The following is a 24,736-nucleotide window of genomic DNA, read 5'->3' on the forward strand; positions in this document are numbered from 1 at the left end:
ATTCGATCGATATCGTTTGAATCTACCCATAGCATTATATGTGCATGTGGTGAACCTCTATTTTGTATCTCATATCATATTAGATAGTGGTTGATGGTACCTAATAATCCATTAGGAATAAATATGTATTTGTTTAAAAATGTATGTAATCATTTGTGAAAAATCATCATACACTCGACTGGACAATCTGTCCAATTGAGTTTTAAGTCTATCTTTTGGATAATTTTTTCTAAATCTTCTATTTCTACCCATCTACTAGAGGATACTTCGTTACAAGTTAGGATTAAGAAGAAGTTAGGTAAACCAAATGACTCTACCATGCATAATAAATCTTTTAAATTCTTACGATACCATGACGGAGAGCTTGGAATTGAATAAGAGATATTGTGTTTTATGATATAACGTATGGTATCTAGATCAAATGCATGTGGATTTTTAAGTTTGAATTTATCTATATCTGATTGTAGCATTGTTAAATTTGTTGAATTTGCTATTATCAAAGCTTGACGTAATTGGTACATCATCAATAAGTATGGCTTGTATAAAGTGAAGATTGAGAAGAATGAGGCTATTCTCATTTTTAGATATGTATGAAATTTTAAAGCTCCATCATGAGCTCCATATCCTAATGGAAATAGGGCTTTCTCTATTGTAATATCTTTTAAATTAGAGACTCCATCTAAACTTGCATATAAGTTAATGATTTTTTTGTTATGTAATCTTTCATACATAACTCCACCATGAGATAAGTTACCTATTTTGTATTGTGATTTTAGTTGTGTGTTGTTTGCTTGATCTAAGATAACTAAATAATTTATATTGTGTGCTACTATCATTAACTCATAAGGAGAAGATGATGCATGTTTGTTTAGAAAAGTAGTAATTGCATTAGAAGGAATTATAGGAATTGCTAAAGTTTTTTGTGGTTGTTCATATATAGTATATAATTTTTTTACTAATGGAATATTTTTTACTAAAAAGTGCAATAGTGTGTTTATGTCATGTGAGTTTTTTGTTAGAATATGTAATAAATCATTACTATTTTGATATGAAAATAGAGGATTATCTAATAATGATCTTTGTTCTCTATTACCTATCGCTATAGATGTTATCTTTTTACTGATATTTAAAGAGATATTTAAACTAAATAGCATTTGTACTTCATGTACATTCATTGTTAATATTTTTTTTATATAAGTCGGGTGATAACTTACCCAATATTTTCCTCTGATGTTGTTTTGAAAACATTTGGAACAGTTGTAAATTTCTACATTGTCTTGTTTGTTATTTTGAAATGATGTTAGATATGGATTAGATAATTCATATCCTCGTAAATAGGTATTTGTTTTTTTTATATATTTTAAGTTTTGTTTTTCATACTTAAAAAATAAGTTTCCACAATTGGAACAATATTTATATGATTTGATCGAATTAGAACAAATATTTACCCATGAATCAAAATTTAAATTAAAAATGTCAAAAGTTTAAAGTAAGTTTGTTTTTGTACGTAAATGTCTTATAATCTTGGTATGCTTTGCTTTTTGTTTTAGTTTGGATGCTTTGTTCGTAGGTAATAATTTATTTGTTTTCATCTTCAATTATGTATTGTTTATTATTATTTTGTATATTTGGTGACCTTAAGATTTCATTATATTTATATTGATAGGTATATTATTTGTATTGAGCTTAGACTAATATTCTAATTTGGAAAGAAAATCTTTTTGATCTTATTGTGGTTATCAAAATACTAATATTAAAATTTATTTTTTTATAGGTGTTTAAAATATTTTTAAATATGACATACCTTGTGTTATAGTCAAATGTTAAGTTGCTTTGTAGATGTTGAAGAGATTCTTGTAAATTAGCAAATGGTAAAACTTAAGAAATTAGATATATAATTTGATGCTAATTACCAAAGGAATGATAAGAGAACAATGCTTGACCAGCTTTGGTAAAGCTTTGATTGACATGTGTGGCATGTGATATACTTTTGACAGCACACAAGTTCTTGGTAAGCTTTATGTTTGCAATGCTATCTCTTGGACTCCACTTATATGCAAGGCCAAGGTGAAAGCCTTAGTCTATTTATTTTTTTTGAAAGCAAAGGCATGCATCTCTCCTAATCACTAATCCTTGCATTTGGAAGGAATGTGGCACCATACAAGAAATCAACCAAGGAAACAAGAAGTCGACCAAGGCAAAAGATTCAAGATTTGATGAAAAACAACATAATACTTGACAAAGCTTTGATTGACATGTATGCCAAATCATACCATAAGCTGATATGTGGTGGATCAACTTCAGAAATTGACGCATTGCTGACTCAATGAACTTGGTCTAGATTCACTTTATGTTTTTCAATGCATTTCCAAGAATCAGCTTCGCCATCTGATCGGGTACACATCTCGTATCTGATAAACGACGGATCAGCTCATTCCTCTGTTCCATGATGACAAGCTCCTTCAACTGCACACAATTGGTTCACTTCCATCAAGCTGCTTGTGAGGACACAAGCACGTTTTAAAAAAACGGGGAGTAGATGGAAGCACGACCAGATGGTATTATAGGTGCTTACCTCTCCAGCAAAACAGGGCATGGGTCCCCCAATTATGTAGAGTGGGCACACTTATGGTGGTAACGTTTCTGGTATGGTTGATGCTCGAAGGGCTTGGAAGTCACGAGCAGGGCACGCAGGTGATTAGCAGTGTAAGGAATGCGACACAAACAAACGAAGAAGACCTAGCTGATGTAGGACAGAACTTGTCTTGCGGGAATGCGGGTTTCAGTGAGCACCAGCCCGCGCCTCGTACGAGTTGTTTTATTTGGAGAGTTGCTTGGCTTGGATACACAACAGTGGAATACAAGGTCAACGATTGTGAGGTCCTTTGGGATGGGGAATTGATGGCCTACAAGCCAGATGGAAAGATTGCGGGCTACTTAAGTGAAACTGATGATAAGGAGCGTCAGGTGGAGCCTGCCAACTCTCTCCCCTCAGACAATGGGGAATTGCCAGTGTCCGTGAACATGCATGAATCAGAAGCTAACGAAGGGCTGATGCCCAAAACCATCCACATTCCACTCCGGAATGGCTTGCATCCATACCTCACATGCTTTGGCCTCCAGGCAACCTGATCTGAGCTTCCGTATCGAGCTTTTCCCTGACCGAAGACCAATGGGAGCACGCTTACAATCAAAATGAATAGGTAGGCCTCTTGTCGGCTCTGAGGCCTCAAGGCCTCAGAGCATGAAAGTGAGCTAGTAATGCGAGGCCGAGAAGAGGTGGAGGGTCCCGAAGTGTTCTCCAAAAATGGGACCCGTAACACTCACCCCTCCTGCAAAAAAGCTCGATGTCCTCATCGAGTGTACATACATTACCATAGAGCAATAACCCCCATCTTCCGGGCGCAGCTTACATTGTTGGACACCACTCGAAGCCACATATGCAGTGTCATCCACTGCCATAATTTTAGTCCAAGCAATCAACCAAACGAAGTCGCTCGATCGCCATCCCTGCATTTCTGATTTACCCATCAACGCACTACCCTGCTGGCTGCAATAAGCATATAGTTTATTTGCGGCTTCGATACCCAGAATCCAGTGGTGCCATCTTAACCAACACCGTTGAATGAGTAAAAGTGTGTGCATGATCACTCTCCAAGCATACCCATCGTCATCATTGACCCCGCATTTTCTTGTCGTAGCTCCAATCCAAGCCACTAGCCAAACGAAGCAACTCAAATAAAACGCGGGCTGGTGCTCACTAGAGCCCGCCCGCTCGCAATATGGATCATGCCTTACATTGGCCAACTTTTCCTCCCATGAATATTTGAGCGACACCTCACCTGGTTCGCATGACCAGTCAAAAACACCATTCTTTTCAGTACCTCACAAATAGTAATCCACCTTGCTGATCAGCCCTCTTCAAGGAGGGATAAACCATCGACCAACCACCTATTTTTCTTGCTGCCTGATATGCCGAGCACGGTATCGAGTACACTCTACCCGTCTTGCACTCTCTCGTATTCCGCTTCGTCGTGGGGGAATGCAGCGGTCATCTGTGGCTTGCAATAAAACCAAGCCCTGTTGATCCATTAGGTACACCACACGGCTTCTTACCTCTTGCTCATCAAGACTAGAGAACGGCTGTAGTTATGCATCAAGCCCCAGCCATTATGCATCAAGCCCCTGCTTTCATCTACCTGAAAGACCTCGCAAAGCTGCCCGCTCGTAGGGCCACCATTGGTCACTGTCACACTTTGGCTCAGGATTCTCAAAAAAAAAAAAACAGTCAACTCGCATGTCTTTACCTTCAGCCGGCCCTGCTCAATCCCATTGAGTAACCTGTTAGGGGGCTCCTTATTCATAAAAGCAGGCAGCCCCGGCTGCCATACATCTCTCTCACCGTTCCATGCTGCTCCTCGTGAGCATAAGGTGCCAATAGCACAAAATGAGCATAAAAAAAAATATGGGTTCTATCTCCCGGTAGGACCTCTAAATATTGAGCAGATGAGCAAAGGCATAGCAGGCTTCCCCAAGCAACAGGAGCCCCACCCTCTCTCAGCAAGACTCCCCTTCCCTCAGCCATCAGCGTTTTCAGCCATCGCCAAAAGGACCTTCCTCTTGGTGTTTTCCAAAACCTGCTATCGCCATCCCAAGCCCACCTTGCCCTGGCGTTTTACCCCATTGGCAGCAGCACCATCAAGAATCACTAACACTAGGATTTGCTTGCAGATCTGCAGCGTTTTCAGCATGCACTAACACCAGGAACACATCATTGGATCAACGTTTTTTATCATCAGTTGCAGCAGAACCTCCGTAACTGGTAAGGGTTTATTAGCACTTGAAAACCTGCAAATTTCAGCAAGAAAATCTCTGCTGTCCCAGCGTTTTCCAGCAAGGAACTTTCTCCCCAAAAACGTAGCCAAAGAGCAGATTACAGCAGTGTTTTTCATCATCCTCTCGACCCGACAAAAACAGTCTTTTTTTCAGCCATGAACCCATCAAGAAACAGTCATTTTCAGCCACCAAGAAGTTCACAGATTTCAGCCTAAGTCGTCGTCGTCATCACTGTCGTCACCATCGGCATAGTCCCATTGCATCAGTCCATTGCATACGCATTGTACATCTTTGTGCAATCAAGTAGACCACTCTCGCCGACGAGAGTGGGGCCTTCGGAGGAGGGTTTTACAACCTCTTGGGTGTCATATCTCTTCTCTCTCCTTCTCTCAGTCTCATTCACTTGCACGCACAGTGTCCACTCACTTTGTGTTGTGATCATAGCACTCCCCATAAGACGGAAAGCTCTCTCTTTCCCTAAGAACTAAAAGGAACCTTGAGCAATAAAGATCACTAATCTTGAGAAAATACAACATTTCTTCCGCTGCACCTAACATTGGTATCAAAGCAAGGGGGCCCTTGAGGGTTGGGACCCGACATCCCTGTGTCATCTCTTTTCTCTCTCTCTCTCTCTCTCTCTCTCTCTCTCTCTCTCGTTTCTCTCTTTCTTTCAGTTCAGTTCAGTTCTCTCAAGTGAAGTGAAGTGTCCCTTGTGTTTGTGTGCGGAGTACTAGATCCAAGCAAATCCTTATTCTCTTCCACTGCATTTGACATTGGTATCAGAGCAGGGACATAAGGAGGCAGGCACCCAGCAATTAAGCAGCACCTCAACAGGAGCCCTAGCGTTTTCTCAAGGAGAAGGCCCAGATCAGCCTGGCGTTTTCAGTTTTCAGCAAACAACCTAGCGTTTTCAGTTTTCAGCCTTGACACCGTCATCGTCGACACCATCGTTGTCATCGTCATCGTCGTCGAAGTCCCTATCTTGATGACGACACCCTCGCCATCGTCATCGCAGATCACTATCTTGACGACGACACCTTCGTCATCGTCATCGCAGTCCCGGACTTGACGACAACACCATTGTCGTCATTGTCACAGTCACCATCGTCGTCGTCGTCGACATAGACCAGCAGTACCCGTCGTCGACATCAGTGTCTTCGACACAGAACCGTCGTGGACATCACCGTCTTCGACACAGAACCGTTGTCGACTTCACCGTCTTCGACACAGTACCGTCGTCGACTTCATCGTCGTCGACAAAGACCCTTAGTACCTCGTCGTTGACTTCATCGTCTTCGACATAGACCTCGTCGTCGACCTCCCCGTCTTCGACATAGAACCCACAGAACTTGTCGTCAACATCATCGTCTTCGATATAGACCCGTTCAGTAGCTCAGTAGCATCAATACCCTTCAGCATCAGCATCATTGTAGTCGCATTTGTGCAAGAATAAAGAAAGTACTTGATTTGGCAACAGAGCAAGGGGGCCCTTGAGGGTTGGGACTCGACATCCCTGTGTCGTCTCTTTTCTCTCTCTCTCTCTCTCTCTCTCTCTCTCTCTCTCTCTCTCGTTTCTCTCTTTCGTTCAGTTCAGTTCAGTTCTCTCAAGTGAAGTAAAGTGTCCCTTGTGTTTGTGTGTGGAGTACTAGATCCAAGCAAATCCTTATTCTCTTCCGCTGCATCTGACATGGGCTCTCCTTAGAGACAGATATGTTCCATTAGCACTAGAGTCTTCACAACAGCTGGCACTGTGCCACATATGCGCAAAAAAGGCCTCTCTTTGGATGCAATCACCTATGTTTGCACATTGAAGGAATGTGGCCTTATGCTACCTAACATGGTGTGGCAAGTAGGTTCTATGAACTGGATGCAAATGCCAAATGTAGTCCCATTATCAAAGCATTAGAACTTGTTAATGAGCTGTCTAGTGAAAATCTCGTCTCTTGGATGCGTTCATTGTAGGATATTCTCAACATGGCTATTGCAAGGAAGCACTACGATGTTTTAACCAAATATGAAGGCAACAACTTTCTTCAAATGCAATCACCTATTCTTGCACCTTGAAGGGGTGTGGATTTTAACAGAGGATGAAGTTACCTCCTGCTAGGCACGCTGAAAATCCCTGGACAACACCGTTTTCATCACCTCGCAGTTGCGTTTTTGGGTGGACAGTAGCCTCTTGGCTTGTGTTTTTAACAGAGGATGAAGTTACCTCCTGCTAGGACACCATCTCATCATGGTTCGTATGGTCTCTCACCAGTGACTGCTATAGTACACGGTATCAACGACATCAGCTTGATCATCTACGGGCGTACAATCCTTGGGAAATCCATTCATTGTAGCCATCACTAGGCGGTTGCGCACTCCAAAGGAGGTGGTGACTCTTCCATTTTCTCACTAACGGGTGGCAAACGACAATGAGCAGGCGTCGTCGACAAAGACCCTTAGTACCTCGTCGTTGACTTCATCGTCTTCGACATAGACCTCTCTGGCTCAGCTGAAAGGACTGCTCACTGTCTGCACTCGCAACCTGTGATGATGACAAGGATGCAACCCCACTGTAGGCTGCCTCGAGACCTGTATTTGCATATGAATCAACCCTGTTTTTATCGTTTGTCTGTGTCGCATTTCTAATGCTGCTTATCACCTGCGTGCCTTGCTTATGATTACCAAGCCCTGCATGATTACCAAGCCCACTCTTTGTCATATCCCTGCATCTCACCCGGCTCTCTAGCCCGGCTTCCAACTGTCCATGCCATCTCCACCATTGAGGAGGTCATCCGCCACATCGCATGAAACCTCGAGTAAAAGGACATCCAATCCTTTGAGTACACCATATTTGGCCAGTCAAGACAGTCCCGGAAGCTTAAGCTGCCCATAGCTAGGCTTTGAGCATCTCCCACCAATGGGTACCTTGTCGAGAGTACCATGACTGAGAACTGGCCAACTGTGCCATCCTCAGCCCCATAATTGTGCATCCATAACATGACTTGCATCCTCTTACTCAACCGTGTCCTAATGGCGACCACTCATGGAGGGTCCACCTTAACCTATTTCAGCTCAATGAATAAGCCATAAGAGAACTCAAACTGCCTTTCCTTTTGAATCACTATAACCACTGCCATGACCCGGTCACCATGCAACTCTTCGTCAAAAGGGTTCGCACCCGCTACGTTTCCATAAAAAAGAACTTTGTCATGCCTTCCTTGGTTTTGCCTGCGTAATATCCCGGGCTCAGCCTTCAATACCACAGCCTGCCTTCTTTCAACCTGATTTCGAACAGGTTCAGGTGGTTTTAGCCACAACCCTTGGCCGCTGGCCTCCTCTGTCCATACCCATTCTGGTTCCCTTACGCTCTCAGGAATTTCTTTTCCTTCATCCTTTTTGAGGTTTCTCGGCTGGTCTCTCAAGTGGGACTTGAGCCCACATCTTTGTATGCGAGCAAGGGTGAGCCGTGGTGCTCAGAATCCTATTCTATTTCTTTTTATAGAGCCGTGTTGGCTCCCTGAGTCGAGGTGAGTTACCCCTCACTCACGGAATACTTATTGAGCTGGATTGACTAGTGACGCCGGCCACTATAGACCCAGACTTAGTTTAGGGTTTAGGGTCGAAGCCCTCGAGGCCTCGGAACATGACAATGTGCTAGCTTCGAGAAGGCGAGGAGTGGTGAAGGGTCCCGAAGTGTTCTCCAAAAAGGGGACCCGTAACACTCACCCCTCCCCCAAAAAAGCTCGATGTCCTCATCGAGTGCCTCTACATCATGAAAAACATAATAAACCTCATCCTCTGAACATGGCGCATAGTGCCCAGTACCACACACAAGCATATACTTAGTGTCCTCTCCTACCATAAACTTAATCCAAGCGATCAACCCATGGAAGCCGCTCGGCTGCCAGCCCCACATTCTAGAATCGCATGTCGACGCACTGCCTTGCTGGCTGCAATAAGTGTACCGTTCATCTGCTGCCTTGCTGGCATGACTCCAGTGACTCTATCTTAGCCAACACCGCTTAGTGCTCGTCTTGCGAGAGCGTGGGCTCCGGTGAGCATCAGCCCGCACCGCATCCAGTATGTTTTATTTGGAGAGTTTCTTGGTTTGGATCCACAACAGGGAAATACAAGGTCAGTGATGATAAGGGGTATGCTTGGCGAGTGATGATGCCCATATTTCTGCCCCTGTTTTACCTCAGCCCTGTTTTTATCGTTTGATTGTGTCGCATTCCTTACGCTGCTTATCACATGCGTGCCCTTCTCGTGACTACTAAGCCCTTTGAGCACCAACCATATCAATAAAACTACGACCATCAGTGTGCCCACTCTACATAATTGGGGGTCCCATGCCCTATTTTGCATCTTCTGAAGTCAATCACTCTGATCGTTTTTGCGTATTCCTGCATCAGACAGCCTACTCGTTGTCCTCTATCTAGTCTCCTTCTGGTTCAGCATAACCTGCTGCCTCGTTGTGCCCTCTTGGGAAAATCCAGCAATCAGTCCATCAACTGATCATGACACATCCCGGTGGAAACAGCCTGGTGCCTACTGGCGCTACCCCTATTGGGCAAATCCAGCAATTAGTGCATTAGTGCGGTCCCTTTTTGGCTCCATTGACTAACCAGTTAGGGGACTCATTAGTCAAGCAATCAGGCTGCCCTGGCCAGCTTCCGTGACTTCGATCGGCGCCCATTTCAATCAGCACCACAGTGCCTCTGCTGAGGGTGCAACAAACAGTTTCCCGACCGTCTGCATCCCATAACTATTTCCACCATAACTAAGAGGCAATTACGAGTCTTGCAAAGACTACTAGCTGATCCGTCATCCAGCCATACACAACCGGACCCAGCCATCAAATGGGGGCTGCATTAAGGATAAAATGCCGAGACGAAAGCCACAAAACTTGGTCAAAAAAGAGCGGAAAAGTAGGGCTGATTTGATAAGACAAAGGGAGCCTAGAAGCGATTAACAAAAAAGGGCCAACAGGAGGGCTGGAGCTGATGGTGGGAAGGCTAAACTGTAGCCTGAACCTGCATATCCAAGTCTCAAGGAGGCAATGCAAACCAACCCCAGATGGGGATTATAATTGAACAACATAGAACATGTCCCCTCACTCAAGCCGGGATCCCACAACATGAATGTACGCACAGCTCTGGAATAGCTCACTCTACTAAGCTCTAACAACACGGAGAATGTGCCTAACCAGTAAGAAATCCAATCCGCACGTATCCACTACAGTTGATCCATGAATTTGCGTAGTGTATGGTCACTCATTTGGTCCGGAACCATGATAGCGAGTCCACGCTCTTGTGTCAATCACCCACTATGCTTATCCAAAACCAATGATGGTGGAGCATCTTATAATTCCAAAACCATCGGTAAGGCTGATGCGCGGTCTCCCATAAAGGGGGCAAAACCATATCCCACATACGAAAGGCTGATCCGTGGTCTGTCATAAAGGGGGCAAAACCGTATCCCACATACGAAAAGACAACCAATCACCTAGAGACAAGAAGAGGCGATTGACTCAAGTAAACAACATATAAAAAATAATCCATCTTGCTGGTCCAGCTCTCCCTCAGACATGCAAAATTCTGACTGATCTAGAACCTCAAAGAAGCATATAAAATGACCCCTCAACGTAGTACACAGCTGATCCCAAAGCCTACCATCAACAAAAAATCTAGACTGCTACCCTCGAACTCAATTGATAGGGAAGGTGGATGCGCGCAATGAGCATTAGTACCCCGTACAAGAAAACGAGCATAGTAATCGTTCCAGATTCGATATTCCAAAACCCCTACGCCCTTACATTTTCCTGAAAAAATTCGGCCCAAATTTTGTTATGTTCCTGTATCTCGAACCCTAACCCGGACTACGGTAGTCAATGCTATCTGGGCCAGTAATAATGTCGCGTGCTGTCTCGCAGGACACCTCGAGAGAGTGGGCATCCAACCCTCTAAAAGCATCATGTCTGGCCCATCTGACCAGGCTCGGAGACTCCAGTTGCACTCAACCAACCTTCGTGCGTCTCTAGCCAACGGGTCCCTGGTCGGGGGTACCATAGTCGAGAACTAGTTATTCGTGTCCTCTTCAGTTCCATACAGGTTCGTCCCCGGTAGGGCCTGCTTCTTCCAACCGAGTTGTATCCTTATGGCGACTGACCTCTATGGATCTGCCCCACGTAGCTTGGGTCCCGCAAACAACCCATAAGACCGCTTCGAAAACATTCTCCGTCAAATCTCCATAACCCCAGCTGAGGTCCGATCACTGTGCATTACTGTTAGGTCATGCCCCCAATCTTGTCCTGCTGTTTCTTGCACATCAATGTCTGTTCGCATCAGAATCACACCCATCACCTCTGGTAACTCACTGCTCATTCCACCCGAATGCAGGGAATCTGACCACCCTTTCCAAGCATCCCCACAACTCTCTTTACCACACGTGCCCCAAGCCAGTTACCTCATAGCTTGAATTCTTGCATCCCCGACCATCCTCGCGTTAAGGCTACTCGTACTTGTACTATAACTACCATCCGCGGATGGCTTCGGCATCAAGCACGTCCCATGCCTCAGCGACATACGATTGGTTATACGTGATCAACTGGCCCTTCCTGGCCCGCATCACGACATCCATGCAACGCTCTAGGTTCACCGTTTCATCCTGACTTGACGGGCTGCCCAACCTCAATTCCTCCCATGCTACCAATCAAGCTGCCCTGGCCACCCTCCGTGACCCTGGTTGTCGCCCATTTTACTCAGCACCATGCCAGCTTCAGTGCTGCATCCAGTGAGCATTAAGCTATAGTACCATAAGACGAGCATAGTAACAGATCCAAATTCAATATTCTAGCGTTCCCAACTCCCTACGATTTCGGGAAAAAAATTGGCCCCAATTTTGCGATGTACCTGTATCTCGTTCGACTCTTTAGCCCTGACTACAATAGTCCATGCTACCCAGACCAGAACAAAGGTTGTCTGCTCTCTTGTAGGACACCCCAAGAGAGTGGACACCCAGCCCTCCAAAAGCATCATGCCTGGCCCCTCAAACCAGACTTGAGGGCTCCCGCTGCACTCAAACCAGCTTCGCGCATCTCTAGTCAACTGGCGCCTCATCGAGGGTACCATAGTCGGGAACTGGCTATTCCTGCTCACTTCAGTTCCATGCCTGTGCATCCCCGACAATGCTCGCTTCTCCCAACTTAGATATATCCTTATGGAGGATAGCCTCAGTGGATCCACCCCACATAGCTTCGGTCCTATAAACAATCCATAAGTCAACTTCGCGGACATTCTCCGTCCACTATCCATAACCCCAGTTATAATCCGATCATTGTGCATCGCTGTTAGGTCACACACCCAATCACGTCCCGTTTCTTCTTGCACATCAATGTCCGTCCGCATCAGACTCGCACCCATCACCTCTGGTAACTCCGTGCCCATTCCCCCCGGTTGCGGGGACTCTAACCATCCTTCCCAAGCATCTCCACACTTCTCTTTACTACCCATGTTCCGAGCCAGTTTGCTCATAGTTGGCATTCCTGCATCCCTCAGCGCCATACGATTGGTTAGGCGCATATCAACTAGCCCTACCTGGCCCGCATCCCTTACATTCAGGTTGCACCCTAGCATCACGGCATTCATGCCACCTTCTAGGTTCACCATCTCATCCTGACTCGACTCATATTTCCCCTTTTCCTCCTCACGTGGGAAGTAGGATGCATCAAGGTCTACCTGGTGTTCCTCAGTCTCTTCCTCTGTTTCATTGCTGCCCATTTCATCTCGCCCGCTGGCCACCAATTTCCCAAAACCTGGCACCAGCATCAGTTCATTCAGCCTTGTCAGCACTTGTCTTGCCCCATCCTACGGGAGATACACATCAACCTGATCCGCTTGATATCCCTCTTCGTCTTGCTCACTGGCACGGTACTCACCACTTGAGTATGGTTCGCACGCCTGCAGCTCCCCATCCGACGGGGCATGATCAACAACGCACCCGGCTCCATGCATCACTTCCTCCACATAACAGGCATCGGCGTAGCCGGGGAACATCGCCTCCAGCTTGCTTGACAGTTCTTCCTCGCTCATTTCTTCCTCATAACAATCATCCGCCGTACTTTCTTCCACTTCGTCCACACACAAAGCATCTGTACTCCCCTCTTCTTTCGCTTGTGCTGCCTCTCGGGCCAGCTTTTCATGCATCAGAGACACGTCCTCAAAAAAACAGGTTATCACCTGCTCTTGCCAACGGAGTTCGTCCTCCATGCTTGCTTTCTTCCCTTCGAGTACCTTTCTCGTTCTCTTACTTTCGATCCGCATCTCCTTTACATCCCGGTGGTAAACCTCCATGATTCTGGAGCGTGCTAGGGTCAAGGCTTGCATAGCATCTTGCACCGCCTCCCATTCATATCCCTGCTCGCCATTGCTCCATCCATCATAACACGAAAACACACGGCGCATGGCTTTTTCGAAACATAGAAACGCCACTTCCCCACTGAACCACGCCTTTAGCTAGGTCATCTTCAAGAGCTCTGATACCATATGTTAACCCCCAGGTGCATACATAGCATAAGGAGGCACAATGCACTGAACACGGGCTCAACAATAGCCCAAGAGTGAACTGAGGCCGGGTCTATAGTGGCCGGCGTCACCAGTAAATCCGACTCAATACATATCCTACGAGTCCACACTTCTCTTTACTACCCATGTTCCGAGCCAGTGTGCTCATAGTTGGCATTTCTACATCCCCGACCGTCCTCGGGTCAAGGTTATTCATACCTGGGCTGTAGGTACCATTAGCTGATGTGTTCGGCATCAAGCCCGTCACCCGCCTCAGCGCCACACGGTTGGTTAGGCGCATATCAATTGGCCCGCATCCCTTACATTCAGGTTGTGCCCTAGCATCACGGCATTCATGCCACCTTCTAGGTTCACCATCTCATCCTGACTGGACACATATTTCCCCTTTTCCTCCTCACGTGGGAAGTAGGATACATCAAGGTCTACCTGGTGTTCCTCCTCAATCTCTTCCTGTGTTTCATTGCTGCCCATTTCATCTGGCCCACTGGCCACCAATTTCCCAAAACGTGGCACCAGCATCAGTTCATTCAGCCTTGTCAGCACTTGTCTTGCCTCGTCCTATGACAGATATACGTCGACGTGATCCGCTTGATATCCCTCTTCGTCTTCCTCACTGGCACAGTACTCACCACTTGAGTATGGTTCGCACGCCTGCAGCTCCCCATCCGACGGGTCATGATCAGCAACGCACCCGGCTCCATGCATCACTTCCTCCACATAACAGGCATCGGCGTAGCCGGGGAACATCGCCTCCAGCTTGCTTGACAGTTCTTCCTCGCTCATTTCTTCCTCATAACAATCATCCGCCGTACTTTCTTCCACTTCGTCCACACACAAAGCATCTGTACTCCCCTCTTCTTTCGCTTGTGCTGCCTCTCGGGCCAGCTTTTCATGCATCAGAGACACGTCCTCAAAAAAATAGGTTATCACCTGCTCTTGCCGACGGAGTTCGTCCTCCATGCTTGCTTTCTTCCCTTCGAGTACCTTTCTCATTCTCTTACTTTCGATCCGCATCTCCTTTACATCCCGGTGGTAAAGCTCCATGATTCTGGAGCGTGCTAGGGTCAAGGCTTGCATAGCATCTTGCACCGCCTCCCATTCATATCCCTGCTCGCCATTGCTCCATCCATCATAACACGAAAACACACGGCGCATGGCTTTTTCGAAACATAGAAACGCCACTTCCCCACTGAACCACGCCTTTAGCGAGGTCATCTTCAAGAGCTCTGATACCATATGTTAACCCCCAGGTGCATACATAGCATAAGGAGGCACAATGCACTGAACACGGGCTCAACAATAGCCCAAGAGTGAACTAAGGCCGGGTCTATAGTGGCCGGCGTCACCAGTAAATCCGACTCAATACATATCCTACGAGTGAGGAGAGACTCGTCTCGACTCGGGGAGCCAACACGGCTTGTTAGGTGCAGCGGAATGATTGTTTCCGTTTGCTCAAGATGAGTGCTTCGAACTGTGCTCAAGGAGAGATACGACACCAGAGACATTGTAAAACCCTCCTCCGAGGGCGCCACTCCCTTCGGCGAGAGTGGTCTACTTATGATTGCACAATTTGGTACAAATGGTATGCATGAGACCGATGCAAGTCTAGGCTATATCGACGATGACGACGACGATGACACTAGGGCTGAAATCTTCAATCTTTCTACTGCTGTCCAAAAATGCTATGGGCTGAACTCTGCTAATCTTCTACTCGCTGAATTTTGACTCTATGTCGGTGACGATGTCGATGACGACGATGCGACGACAATGGGCTGAAAACGCAGATCCTGAAAGCTGTGTTTTCCAGGCTGAAACTATAAACCTTGCGGAAACTGACCGTGCGGCGAGGAACTATTGCGGAATGGTGAGATCTACGAGGTTCGGGACTTAATCTGCGGGTACTAACTACTGAAAACTGAAAACGCTGATGTTCCTTGACTTCTCGTTGCAGTAAAGGTGCAAAACGGCGGGGCTAATCTGCAACCAGATCTGTAACCAAAAACGCTAGGGCTGAATTTTGGTCCTTCTGTCGCCAGGATTCTGCAAATGCAAAAACGCTAGGCTGATCTGCTATGTCCGGCCGTCGCCGGGTTGGTCTGTAATGCAAATCGCTGGTGCTGATCTTCAATGGAGAAAACGCCAGGCTGTCCTTGGCTGAAAACACTAAGTCTCCTGCCCGGGGGGTTCTACTGAGAAGTTGCCTGCGGAGCGTGGAGCTCCTGCTACCTCTTCTACCATTTAATGCTAACTTGGGTTTGCTTATATATTTTCTTAGAAAAATTGCCCTACCTACTTTTGTTGGAAAGTCACTTAAAAATAATAATTGAAAATACCAAAAATAGGGAAAATAGGCTAAATGCACTGGAAAATTCCCCTGACTGAATCTGATGGATTATGAAGGGAATATTGATGATCATGTTGTGTGCAACCAGAGGATATGCATCTACATTAAGGGACTGGGCATGCATGGTCTACGAATAGACTCACAAAAGTGCAAGATCACTTCTAAATCTAGACTGACTGGACTGACTGAACCCTTGTCGTGTTGTAGCTTGTCCACGGACACATAGGGTTGGATGTGTCACGTGACACGGCTCAACCAAAAAAGGAGTAGGATAGGGTTTGGAGCACTATGGCTCACCCTATGTTGCATACAAAATGTGGGCTCAAGCCCTGCTAGGGAGACCAGCCGAATAACCTCAAAAAGCCTCGACACTCTGGCTTAGCTGAAAGGACTGCTCACTGTCTGCACTCACAACCTGTGACGACAAGGATGGAACCCCACTGTAGGCCTTGAGACCTGTATTTGAGTATGGATCAGCCTTGTTTTTATCGTTTGTCCGTGTCGCATTCCTTACGCTGCTTATCACCTGCATGCCTTGCTCGTGACTACCAAGCCCTTGGAGCACCAACCGTATCAAGAAAGCTACAATCATCAGTGTGCCCACACTACCTAATTGGGGGTCCCATGCCCTGTTTCGCATCTTCCGAAGTGGATCACTCTGATTGTTCATGCGTCTTCCTACCCCAGACAGTCTACTCGCTGTCCTCTGTCTAGTCTCATTCTGGTTCAGCATAATCTGCAGTTTGGCTGTGCCCGCCAGCTGATATATACCAGTCTGTGTGAGTACCAGGCCCCTCGATTCGTGTTTATGTTGCTCATCTCCTATTCGTCCAACATGTTTTTCCCTATGGGGAATCCATCAGCCATCTATGGCCTGCATTCGAGTCATTACCTTCTGATCCATTAGGAGCAATACTGGTCTTTTTACCTCCCATCTATCAAGACGGGCAAACCCGGCCGAGTGCATTCCCTCGTGCTATTATCTCTGCACCTCCACGCATGCATGCTTTTCCATAATCGAACGCATCCCAGTATTGGGCACCTTCTCCGGGGTCCCATATGAAGTCACTGTGCGCATTCACCTTCCCTATCAATTGAGTTCGAGGGTCAGTCATGATGACGACGACCTCTGTTGTCCTTCCCTTCATGCCGGCCAACGGCTTTGCATGTCTTCACCATCAGCGGGCCCTTTTTGGCTCCATTGACTAACCAGTTAGGGGACTCATTAGTCAAGCAATCAGGCTGCCCTGGCTAGCTTCCGTGACTTCGATCGACGCCCATTTCAATCAGCACCACAGTGCCTCTGCTCAGGGTGCAACAAATAGTTTCCCGACCGTCTGCATCCCTAGTCAGGCGGGTCTTCCACTTCGTCCACACACAAAGCATTTGTACTCCCCTCTTCTTTCGCTCGTGCTGCCTCTCGGGCTAGCTTTCCATGCCTTTAGCAAGGTAATCTTCAAGAGCTCTTATGCCATATGTTAATCCCCAGGTGCATACATATCATAAGGAGGCACAATGCACTGAACACGGGCTCAACAATAGCCCAAGAGCGAACTAAGGCCGGGTCTATAGTGGCCGGCGTCACCAATAGATCCGACTCAATACATATCCCACAAGTGAGGAGAGACTCATCTCGACTTGGGGAGCCAACACGGCTCAACCAAAAAAGGAGTAGGATAGGGTTTGGAGCACTACGGCTCACCCTGTCTTGCATACAGAATGTGGGCTCAAGCCCCGCTCGGGAGACCAGCTAAATAACCTCAAAAAGCCTCGACACTCTGGCTCAGCTGAAACCAGGTGGAGAGTAAGTAGTCCACAACCCAAGGCGGGTAAAAGCACATTCACAGCCCACTACGGGCATGAACCATAAGCCAAAAGTAATGCAAGGACCTTGTGCCCGATGTCCTGCTAAAACTGTCCGAAGTTGCCCTGTCTACCACACGCAGCCCTTGGCTGAATTGATATTGCCTGCAACAAAGGCTACCCCGCAGGGTGCAGAGCATGTACCATGCGGAATATAGAGGATGCAGCCCCAGCGGGGTCTGCTCCTGCTTCAACCCCTGTAGGAAGATAGAGTCCACACAGCCCCCGGTTGGAATAACCTGCACATCCGTACTCATCTCATCTCATCTCATCTCAAAAGAGAGAGAGAGAGAGAGAGAGAGAGAGAGAGAGAGAATTGTACCTACCTTTACTTCAGAGCAGAATAGATTCGAGAAGAGCAAGTTCAATCTGTAGAAAGATAGAGTCCATACAGTCCCGGGCTGGAATAACCGTACTCATATAGATAGAGAGAGAGAGAGAGAGAGAGAGAGAGAGAGAGAGAGAGAGAGAGAGAGAGAGAGAGAGAGAATTGTACCTATCTTTACGTCAGAGCAGAATAGATTCGAGAAGAGCAGGTTCAATAAAGCAGAAGAAACTGACGCTTGCCTTTACTTCATTTACTTCAGAGCAGAATAGATTGCGAGAAGAGCAGGTTCAATAAAGGAGAAGAAATTGACGTCGGGTGCAGAGAAAGAGTGACAAAGTAGGAGAAAGAAAAGTCACCAAAGTCGCTATCTCATTTGTGTCTTTTTGCTAGCGTGGCATAGCTCTCCTTTCAACTTTCAAAAAATAGTCTTTGGGCTAACTGCCCTAAAAAATAGGCCATTTTGAAAAAAAACATTTGCAAGTATTTTCTTTAGGCTTAAAAGTGTTTTTTTTTTTACAAAACAAGAGAACACCTAGGTAAAGCAAGATAAGATAAGCTTACATTTCAAGTTTGGTCTCATTTGGATCAGTGGAGTGAACATTATGTCCAATTTTCTTTGACTCTAATCTGCCAAGCAAAACAGGTTGTAAAATTTAGCAAATTTATCCAAATTGGGTGGAACTTGGCCGTGAGGGCAGGTACTACCAAGTTTAAATCACAAAGGTGAGAAAAATCACTAGATTAGAGCAGAAGAAAATAATTGTGACCCTTTTTCAAGTTTGAAGTTGTTTGGTTTCAAGTAACTGCTTGAAAACTAGACTTTTCTAAGATCTTGAAGTTTTCAGATTGGTAACTAATCTCTGTTCATAGTTGGTAAATATTTAGAAAAATTGAAACAATGATAATGAAATTGGTTTGTCTATGAGAAAGTGTTCTCAATTTTTGTTGGAGCCAACTAATTAAACTTTTGGATTTGACAGCTAAAAGGATTGCAGTAAGGAGATCTAGGAGATAATTGATCCTACCAAAGTTTGAAATCTTGGGAGCATGATTTGTAAGTGTCTCTAGGGATAGACAAGTAAAACCACCAAGATCTAGTAGATCTTTTTGCACCTTAGATCATGAAGAGTAATAGCAAACCCTGGAATTTTAGGTGAGATTACAAGTAGAGTGTCTATTGAGGAGAGTGTAAATCAAGGTGATCCTTTAGGAACAATCTTTGAGGAAGTACCAGACACCTATTTAGACTCTACATTCGATATGTCTTCTTATTCTACTCAATTGGGAGTTAGAACTTCAGTGTATTATAAGCACATATTGACTTTCTATAAGACAATGCCCATGGGGCTCAGGTTTACTTGGGCCCTAATGAAGAGTATGTTGTTTCCATTGATGATCATGACATCATGTTTGAGGAAGAGGGACAAACAAGCAAGGAAACATATATATGGAAAAATGGTACGCAATATGTAAAAACTGTAAATCCCGAGGTAATAGACAAGTGGGGATTAAAGGATGACATTATAATCCTTGATATGACCACCAAAGAGGCACCACTTGTCTTAGAATTCAAGGAATATGAACAAGTGGATGTAAAACCACTTAAACGGATCAAAATTGACAACCCTCGACTAGGAGTCTATTGTTGGGAGGATGGCAATGCTAAGGGCTTATTGTGGATCTTCCACGCAAAGCCAGGGTATCTAATGCCGCTCAAGATAGTATACATCTTCAAGATCAAAGAGAAGGGATCTGCAGAGCTCCCTCCTTATCCCTTTAGGGATTGTTATAACAAGAACTTTGTAATGATGACCCCCACTGAGGTTGAGCATACCAAATACCAAGGGTATTCAATCTGAGATTGGATTCTAAGCATAGAACAAGAAGGAGCTAAGCCAAGGTACTCTTTTGGAAGTAGAGCCCACCATAAAGGAAAGGAATTTGACTTAAATAAAAGAAAACCGAGTGACACCAAGGCCACTACATGGCTACACGAGTCACTATTTCTTACTGACTGGTTTGAAGGACTTGAACTAGGGCCTACCATATGTAGGACCGGATATGAACCCAATAGAAGAGTCAAACCAACAGATTTTCAAAAATGGATCAAGAAACACAATGGATTTGGGGATCCATATGACCACTTAGCAAGCTTCAAGCAAGTGCTAAGAGCTGAAAGGATGCTTCATTTTCATACACAATTTGAGGGATGTGTAATGACACTGGAAGGAAAAGCTTTGATTTGGTTCCAAAATACTTCTCCTAGAACTATTACAGATTTGACCGCATTGGCAAAAAGATTTGTAGCAGCTTGTTCCAAAAACAGGAATCAAGAAATTCATTCTTCTCAAAGGACTGTTAAGTAGAGACTTACACACCATGCTTTATAGAAAAAAACATACAACGTTAGAGGCTTGTATTTTTTATGCAATCAATTTAGGAGACAATTGAGACATTTATAGTGAAGAAACCACTATTAAAGACTCTCAAAGTGAAAAATCTGTCAACTATACCGACTCAAGTAGGAGCAATATGTTTTGCTCCTTGTGGTCTCTTGTTTCTCATTTTGTTTTTGATATGATGATTAGCATCAGCTTCCCAATTGCTATCTTCAGTTTTTGAAACAATCTCATTGTCATTATCGCTGGTTTCTCATACAGTGTGATGTTCTTACTACTGCCTGCTACTGGCTTTTGTGTTCTTGTGATGCTTTCTTTGAGTTTGTTCCTTTTGGCGGAGTCTGGAATGACTTGAATGCTGAGAATCCTTTGATTCCTCTGCAGTGTCCAACTTTGGACCATCCGTGTCATTCATAGGCTCCTTTTCTATTTTAAAGCCTTGTTTCTGGAATTGAACTCAACGGATCATCCATGAATCGTGTTGTCTTCCTTCCATATACAACTCTTCTTACATGCATGTCTGACTTTCAAAACACCCATGGAAGATTGAACTTAGTTTTGTCGATGAGCAACTTAGCTCAAACCATCGTGATCGCCAAAATGGAATGAGCTGATTAGCTATTCCAGGTTTGGTGTTTCAGTTAGTCAGGTTAGAATCAGACAAGTGATTGACTTTGAACTCAGTGAATCAGTTTCCTCCATGAATCGTGTTGTCTTCCTGCCCTGTGCAACTCTTCTTACTGGCATGTTTGTTTTTCAAAACATCAATGGAAGATTGAAGCCAATTTTGTCGATGAGCAACTTAGCTCGAACCACCATGATTGCCAAAATGGAATGAGCTTATCAACTATTCTAGGTTTGGTGTTTTAGTTAGTCAGATCAAAACCAGACAAGTGACTGGAAATGGAAACCAGCAATTAAAGTACTAGAACTGAGGGCTAGAAATGGATAGTAAAAATAATGACTAGAAATAGACACTGGAACTAGTACTGATGTATTGATCATTCAGAGAGTACAAAAGTGTTCAGACATATATACTGATGGTACAAGATAGTTAAGAGAGTACAAAGTCTTTGGCTCAGCTCACTCGGTAATACAATGAGTTATGCAATAGGTTAATCAACCCTCTCAATTGTTTGTAATGGGTACTATTTATAAGTGTCGAGACTGAATCTCTAATAGTTAGCACTGTTACAGTTACCACAATAACTATCTGATAATTTTGGTGATTGTCATTTTGCTTGAATGTTATACCTGATAGGTGATTCCTACATGTGACAATTCAACCTTCTACATTCTTGCTCTCTTTTAGTTCACGCATTTTCCCTTTGAAGAGATAATATTTGCAATAATCTTAGTTGAATCTTGATTCAACTCCAACCACTCAAGAACATGCTCTCTTCTTTATTCTTGACCATTTTGTCGTTAGCATATGTCATTTACAGATAGTTGATATTCATGATTTGTTGAGACACCAGTGTTGATGCACTTGACAATAAGATGTGCCTCAATAATTGAAGCACTTGATGAAACAACTTTGTCGTAAATCTTCAAAATTTGACTCATCTTTGTAATTTTCAACAAAAGGTGTACGTTATGGTACCTGTCAAGGCTAGGGACTTGCTACGCGCCGTGTGCGAGCCACAAAGGCTCCTAGCACACAGTCATACAACAGACAAGCTCACAAGGGAGAATGGTGTGTCACTCACCTTCCTGCGTAGTTGCGAATGAAGGATTCCCGCGCCGCGAAGAAGAGGGAGACGCCGCTACGCAATGCTCAACCGCCTCGCCGCCGTCGTGCCGCCGCAACGCTCGATCACACACACACACTCTCACACACACTCTCTCTCTCACAAGTACACACACACACACAAGGAGATGGTGAAGGAGAAGGTGGAGATGGAGCAAGAGCAGCTTCTATTGCACAATGAGAGAATGAGTAAAAATTAGGTTTAGTGGCTTTTATATGAGCTCACCCCATTCACACTTGGGCGCCCATACTTAGCCAACTAACTCCTTGAATAATCCAGTTAGAGTGCGCCTGTCATCGGCGATCACCCTTACCTTGTTCCTATTGGTCCGACAAGCCCGGTACCTGACTCTAAACAATACAAAGTTTATAGATCATAGGGTGTCCATGTGCCGTGAGGGTTAACATGCCCCCCTTCCTGATGTAGATTCCGTCCTCGGAAGCTATCCAGTTGAAGCTCGTTCGTCGAGATGGAAAAATAGTCGACATGGATGTGCGTAGCCTTCTTCAATCACTGCAAAATCAAACAACATTGCCACAGTAATTGCATTCTCATATACAATTAAAAATCATATGCAATAGACAGACAAAGTGATTGGTAACATAATTTTAGATAATTTTTCAGCAATAAACATTAAATTGCAATATAATCAAATGCATAAACAGATGTAAAGGTAAAAAATTAAACAAGTCCGGGGTCGCTAATTTAACGGTCAAAAAGCACTAGAGCTCGACTATTAATACCATGGGTAACTTCTCAATTTTTTCTGGTCAATTAAGTTGTTTAATCGCGAGAGCCAAGTATTTGATGTTCGAGGGCTGACTAGAGGATATACCTAGAAGACCTTGTAGTTAAGCTACGATAAAAGGAATTTCTCATGAAATCATCTAAAAGGTAAAAATCACTTATTTAAAAAAATCTAGTGATATATCATATACAAGTTTATTCTTATTCTATTTGTACATAAAATATACAAAATAAAAGAAATGGAGATACTAAACATGTTATTAAATAGAGTATGCAATGTGGATCCACCACTTCTTCGATATACATAAATCAATAAGATCTGAAGAACCTATGGTATGCTAGATCTAGCAATTGTCTACTCTTGACTTGGTAATGGAAGATGTTCTTAGATCTAGCATTTGTCCATTTTGAAGCACCAATCCTTCATTTTTGTTGATAGATACATTGTCAAATCTAGATCCATGAGTTGGATTTGTTACATGCTAGATCCACCAAGCGCCCAATCTAAACATAGTACTAGAAAAGTATGGTATGAGTTCCACCAATTGTCCATTAGAAGAACCACAAATCTACTAGTTTTCCAATTGAAACACATCATTAAGGAGTGTAAGGATGGAAAACCTTGAAAAGAATCTAGAGCAAATAGGGTGATAGAAGTGGTTGATCAAAGATCCACCAAGTGTCCATCTAAACTCGCCAAGGCTTCATCTACCATGAAGCCCCTAAATTTTAGTTTTTCATACCCACGGTTTGGTACAACTTCATTAAGCATATTCCAAATTTAATTTGTGCATTCTGTTCTTCACCACAAAACATTCCTTTGCACAAGAGTGAATGACCTTCTTGAAAACTTCCCACTTGCATTCTAGTGTTAATCCTTTGGATGATTTGTCTTCCATAACATTTGCTCAACAATATCACCATATATATAGGTGCCCATTTAAAGTCTATGCTCAAAGGTGAGTGTCCCACATGATGGTTGTAGGTTACATGCTAGGGTCTTTCCCTACATTTGAGATTATTACATTAAGTTCTATGATCCAATTTTGGATTTATTTGGCCAAGTCTAAAGCTGAGTAGGAAACCCAAGATGGATACCAAAAATACCATAGGGTCAATCACACCATGTCCATTGTGTTTTCTATCTGTAAAGCCATAGTTTCCATTCCATAGAATGAAGATTCCAATGATGTTGCACATATGTAGAAGTGACTTTCCATATTGATATGGCTCTTTCTCTTCACTATAGGTCAGATTATACATGTTTATCTCCTCAAGTCTCGTGGAAACACATGGCATGTCAAATTGATGTATGCCATGTTGCAAAGTTGTTATACATGCATTCATGTCACCAAAGAAAATGACCTCACCTTTGAGTGATTTGGGGGGGGGGGGGGGACTTGAGGACAGGAGGAGGGAGAAGGAGAGGGAGAGGGAGGGGGACGAGGCAGAGATGGAGTAGGTGGTGGCCAAGAGGGATGGCACAAGTGGTTGGAGGGGCAACAATAGAAGTGATTTTTTTTTGCTCCAAAGCTTGTTTTGCCAAGATCACTCTCCATCAAACTGACTTATTGCTCAACCAAAGTAGATTGAACAAGTTTGGTTCACCTTTTCTAGGTCTCTCAAAAAAATTAGCTCTCCAGTTTTTGACTACCTAAAATTTGGTTGAACTAAGGAAGGCTCGAAATTGCCCTTGGTATACTTCACTTCTCAAATTTCCCTTATTTTGTCAACTGTAGTGGTAGCTAGTGTTAGAGGTTTTTCAAAATCTTTTACATAACACTTGACTGTCAAGGGTCCTATTCACTTTGTAATGAGTTATTGGGCCCAATGAAAAATTTCAAACTAGGCTCACAAGGGGATTTTAGTGAAACCTTTAGCTTTTAGGCTTCCATGGT

The 24,736-nt window shown here is 44.3% G+C and overlaps 2 protein-coding genes, 1 long non-coding RNA gene and 2 pseudogenes across 3 annotated transcripts in view; all 5 read right to left on the bottom strand.

The window, feature by feature from the left end:
* Positions 1-10,838: 10,838 nt before the first annotated feature.
* LOC147436160 (uncharacterized) lies at positions 10,839-12,490 on the bottom strand (annotated as a pseudogene).
* Positions 12,491-12,689: 199 nt separating this feature from the next.
* LOC147436161 (uncharacterized) lies at positions 12,690-13,294 on the bottom strand. Its single transcript, XM_086487833.1, has one exon. The coding sequence runs from the start codon at positions 13,284-13,286 to the stop codon at positions 12,690-12,692; it is 597 nt and encodes a 198-aa protein (XP_086343959.1). The 5' UTR covers positions 13,287-13,294.
* Positions 13,295-13,964: 670 nt separating this feature from the next.
* On the bottom strand, positions 13,965-14,862 carry LOC147436162 (uncharacterized). Its single transcript, XM_086487834.1, has one exon. It carries the CDS (start codon positions 14,640-14,642, stop codon positions 13,965-13,967), a length of 678 nt encoding a protein of 225 aa, XP_086343960.1. The 5' UTR covers positions 14,643-14,862.
* Positions 14,863-16,105: 1,243 nt separating this feature from the next.
* Positions 16,106-18,007, bottom strand: LOC147436163 (uncharacterized; annotated as a pseudogene).
* Positions 18,008-22,240: 4,233 nt separating this feature from the next.
* LOC147436164 (uncharacterized) overlaps positions 22,241-24,736 on the bottom strand; it is a 30,776-nt gene continuing 28,280 nt past the window's right edge. Inside the window, exon 2 of the long non-coding RNA XR_015185160.1 lies at positions 22,241-22,604. This is a non-coding gene — a long non-coding RNA (uncharacterized LOC147436164). The remainder of the gene's footprint in view (positions 22,605-24,736) is intronic.

The sequence above is a fragment of the Adiantum capillus-veneris genome, chromosome 18 (assembly GCF_014529385.1).
Source record: "Adiantum capillus-veneris isolate H3 chromosome 18, ASM1452938v2, whole genome shotgun sequence".
NCBI lineage: Eukaryota > Viridiplantae > Streptophyta > Polypodiopsida > Polypodiales > Pteridaceae > Adiantum > Adiantum capillus-veneris.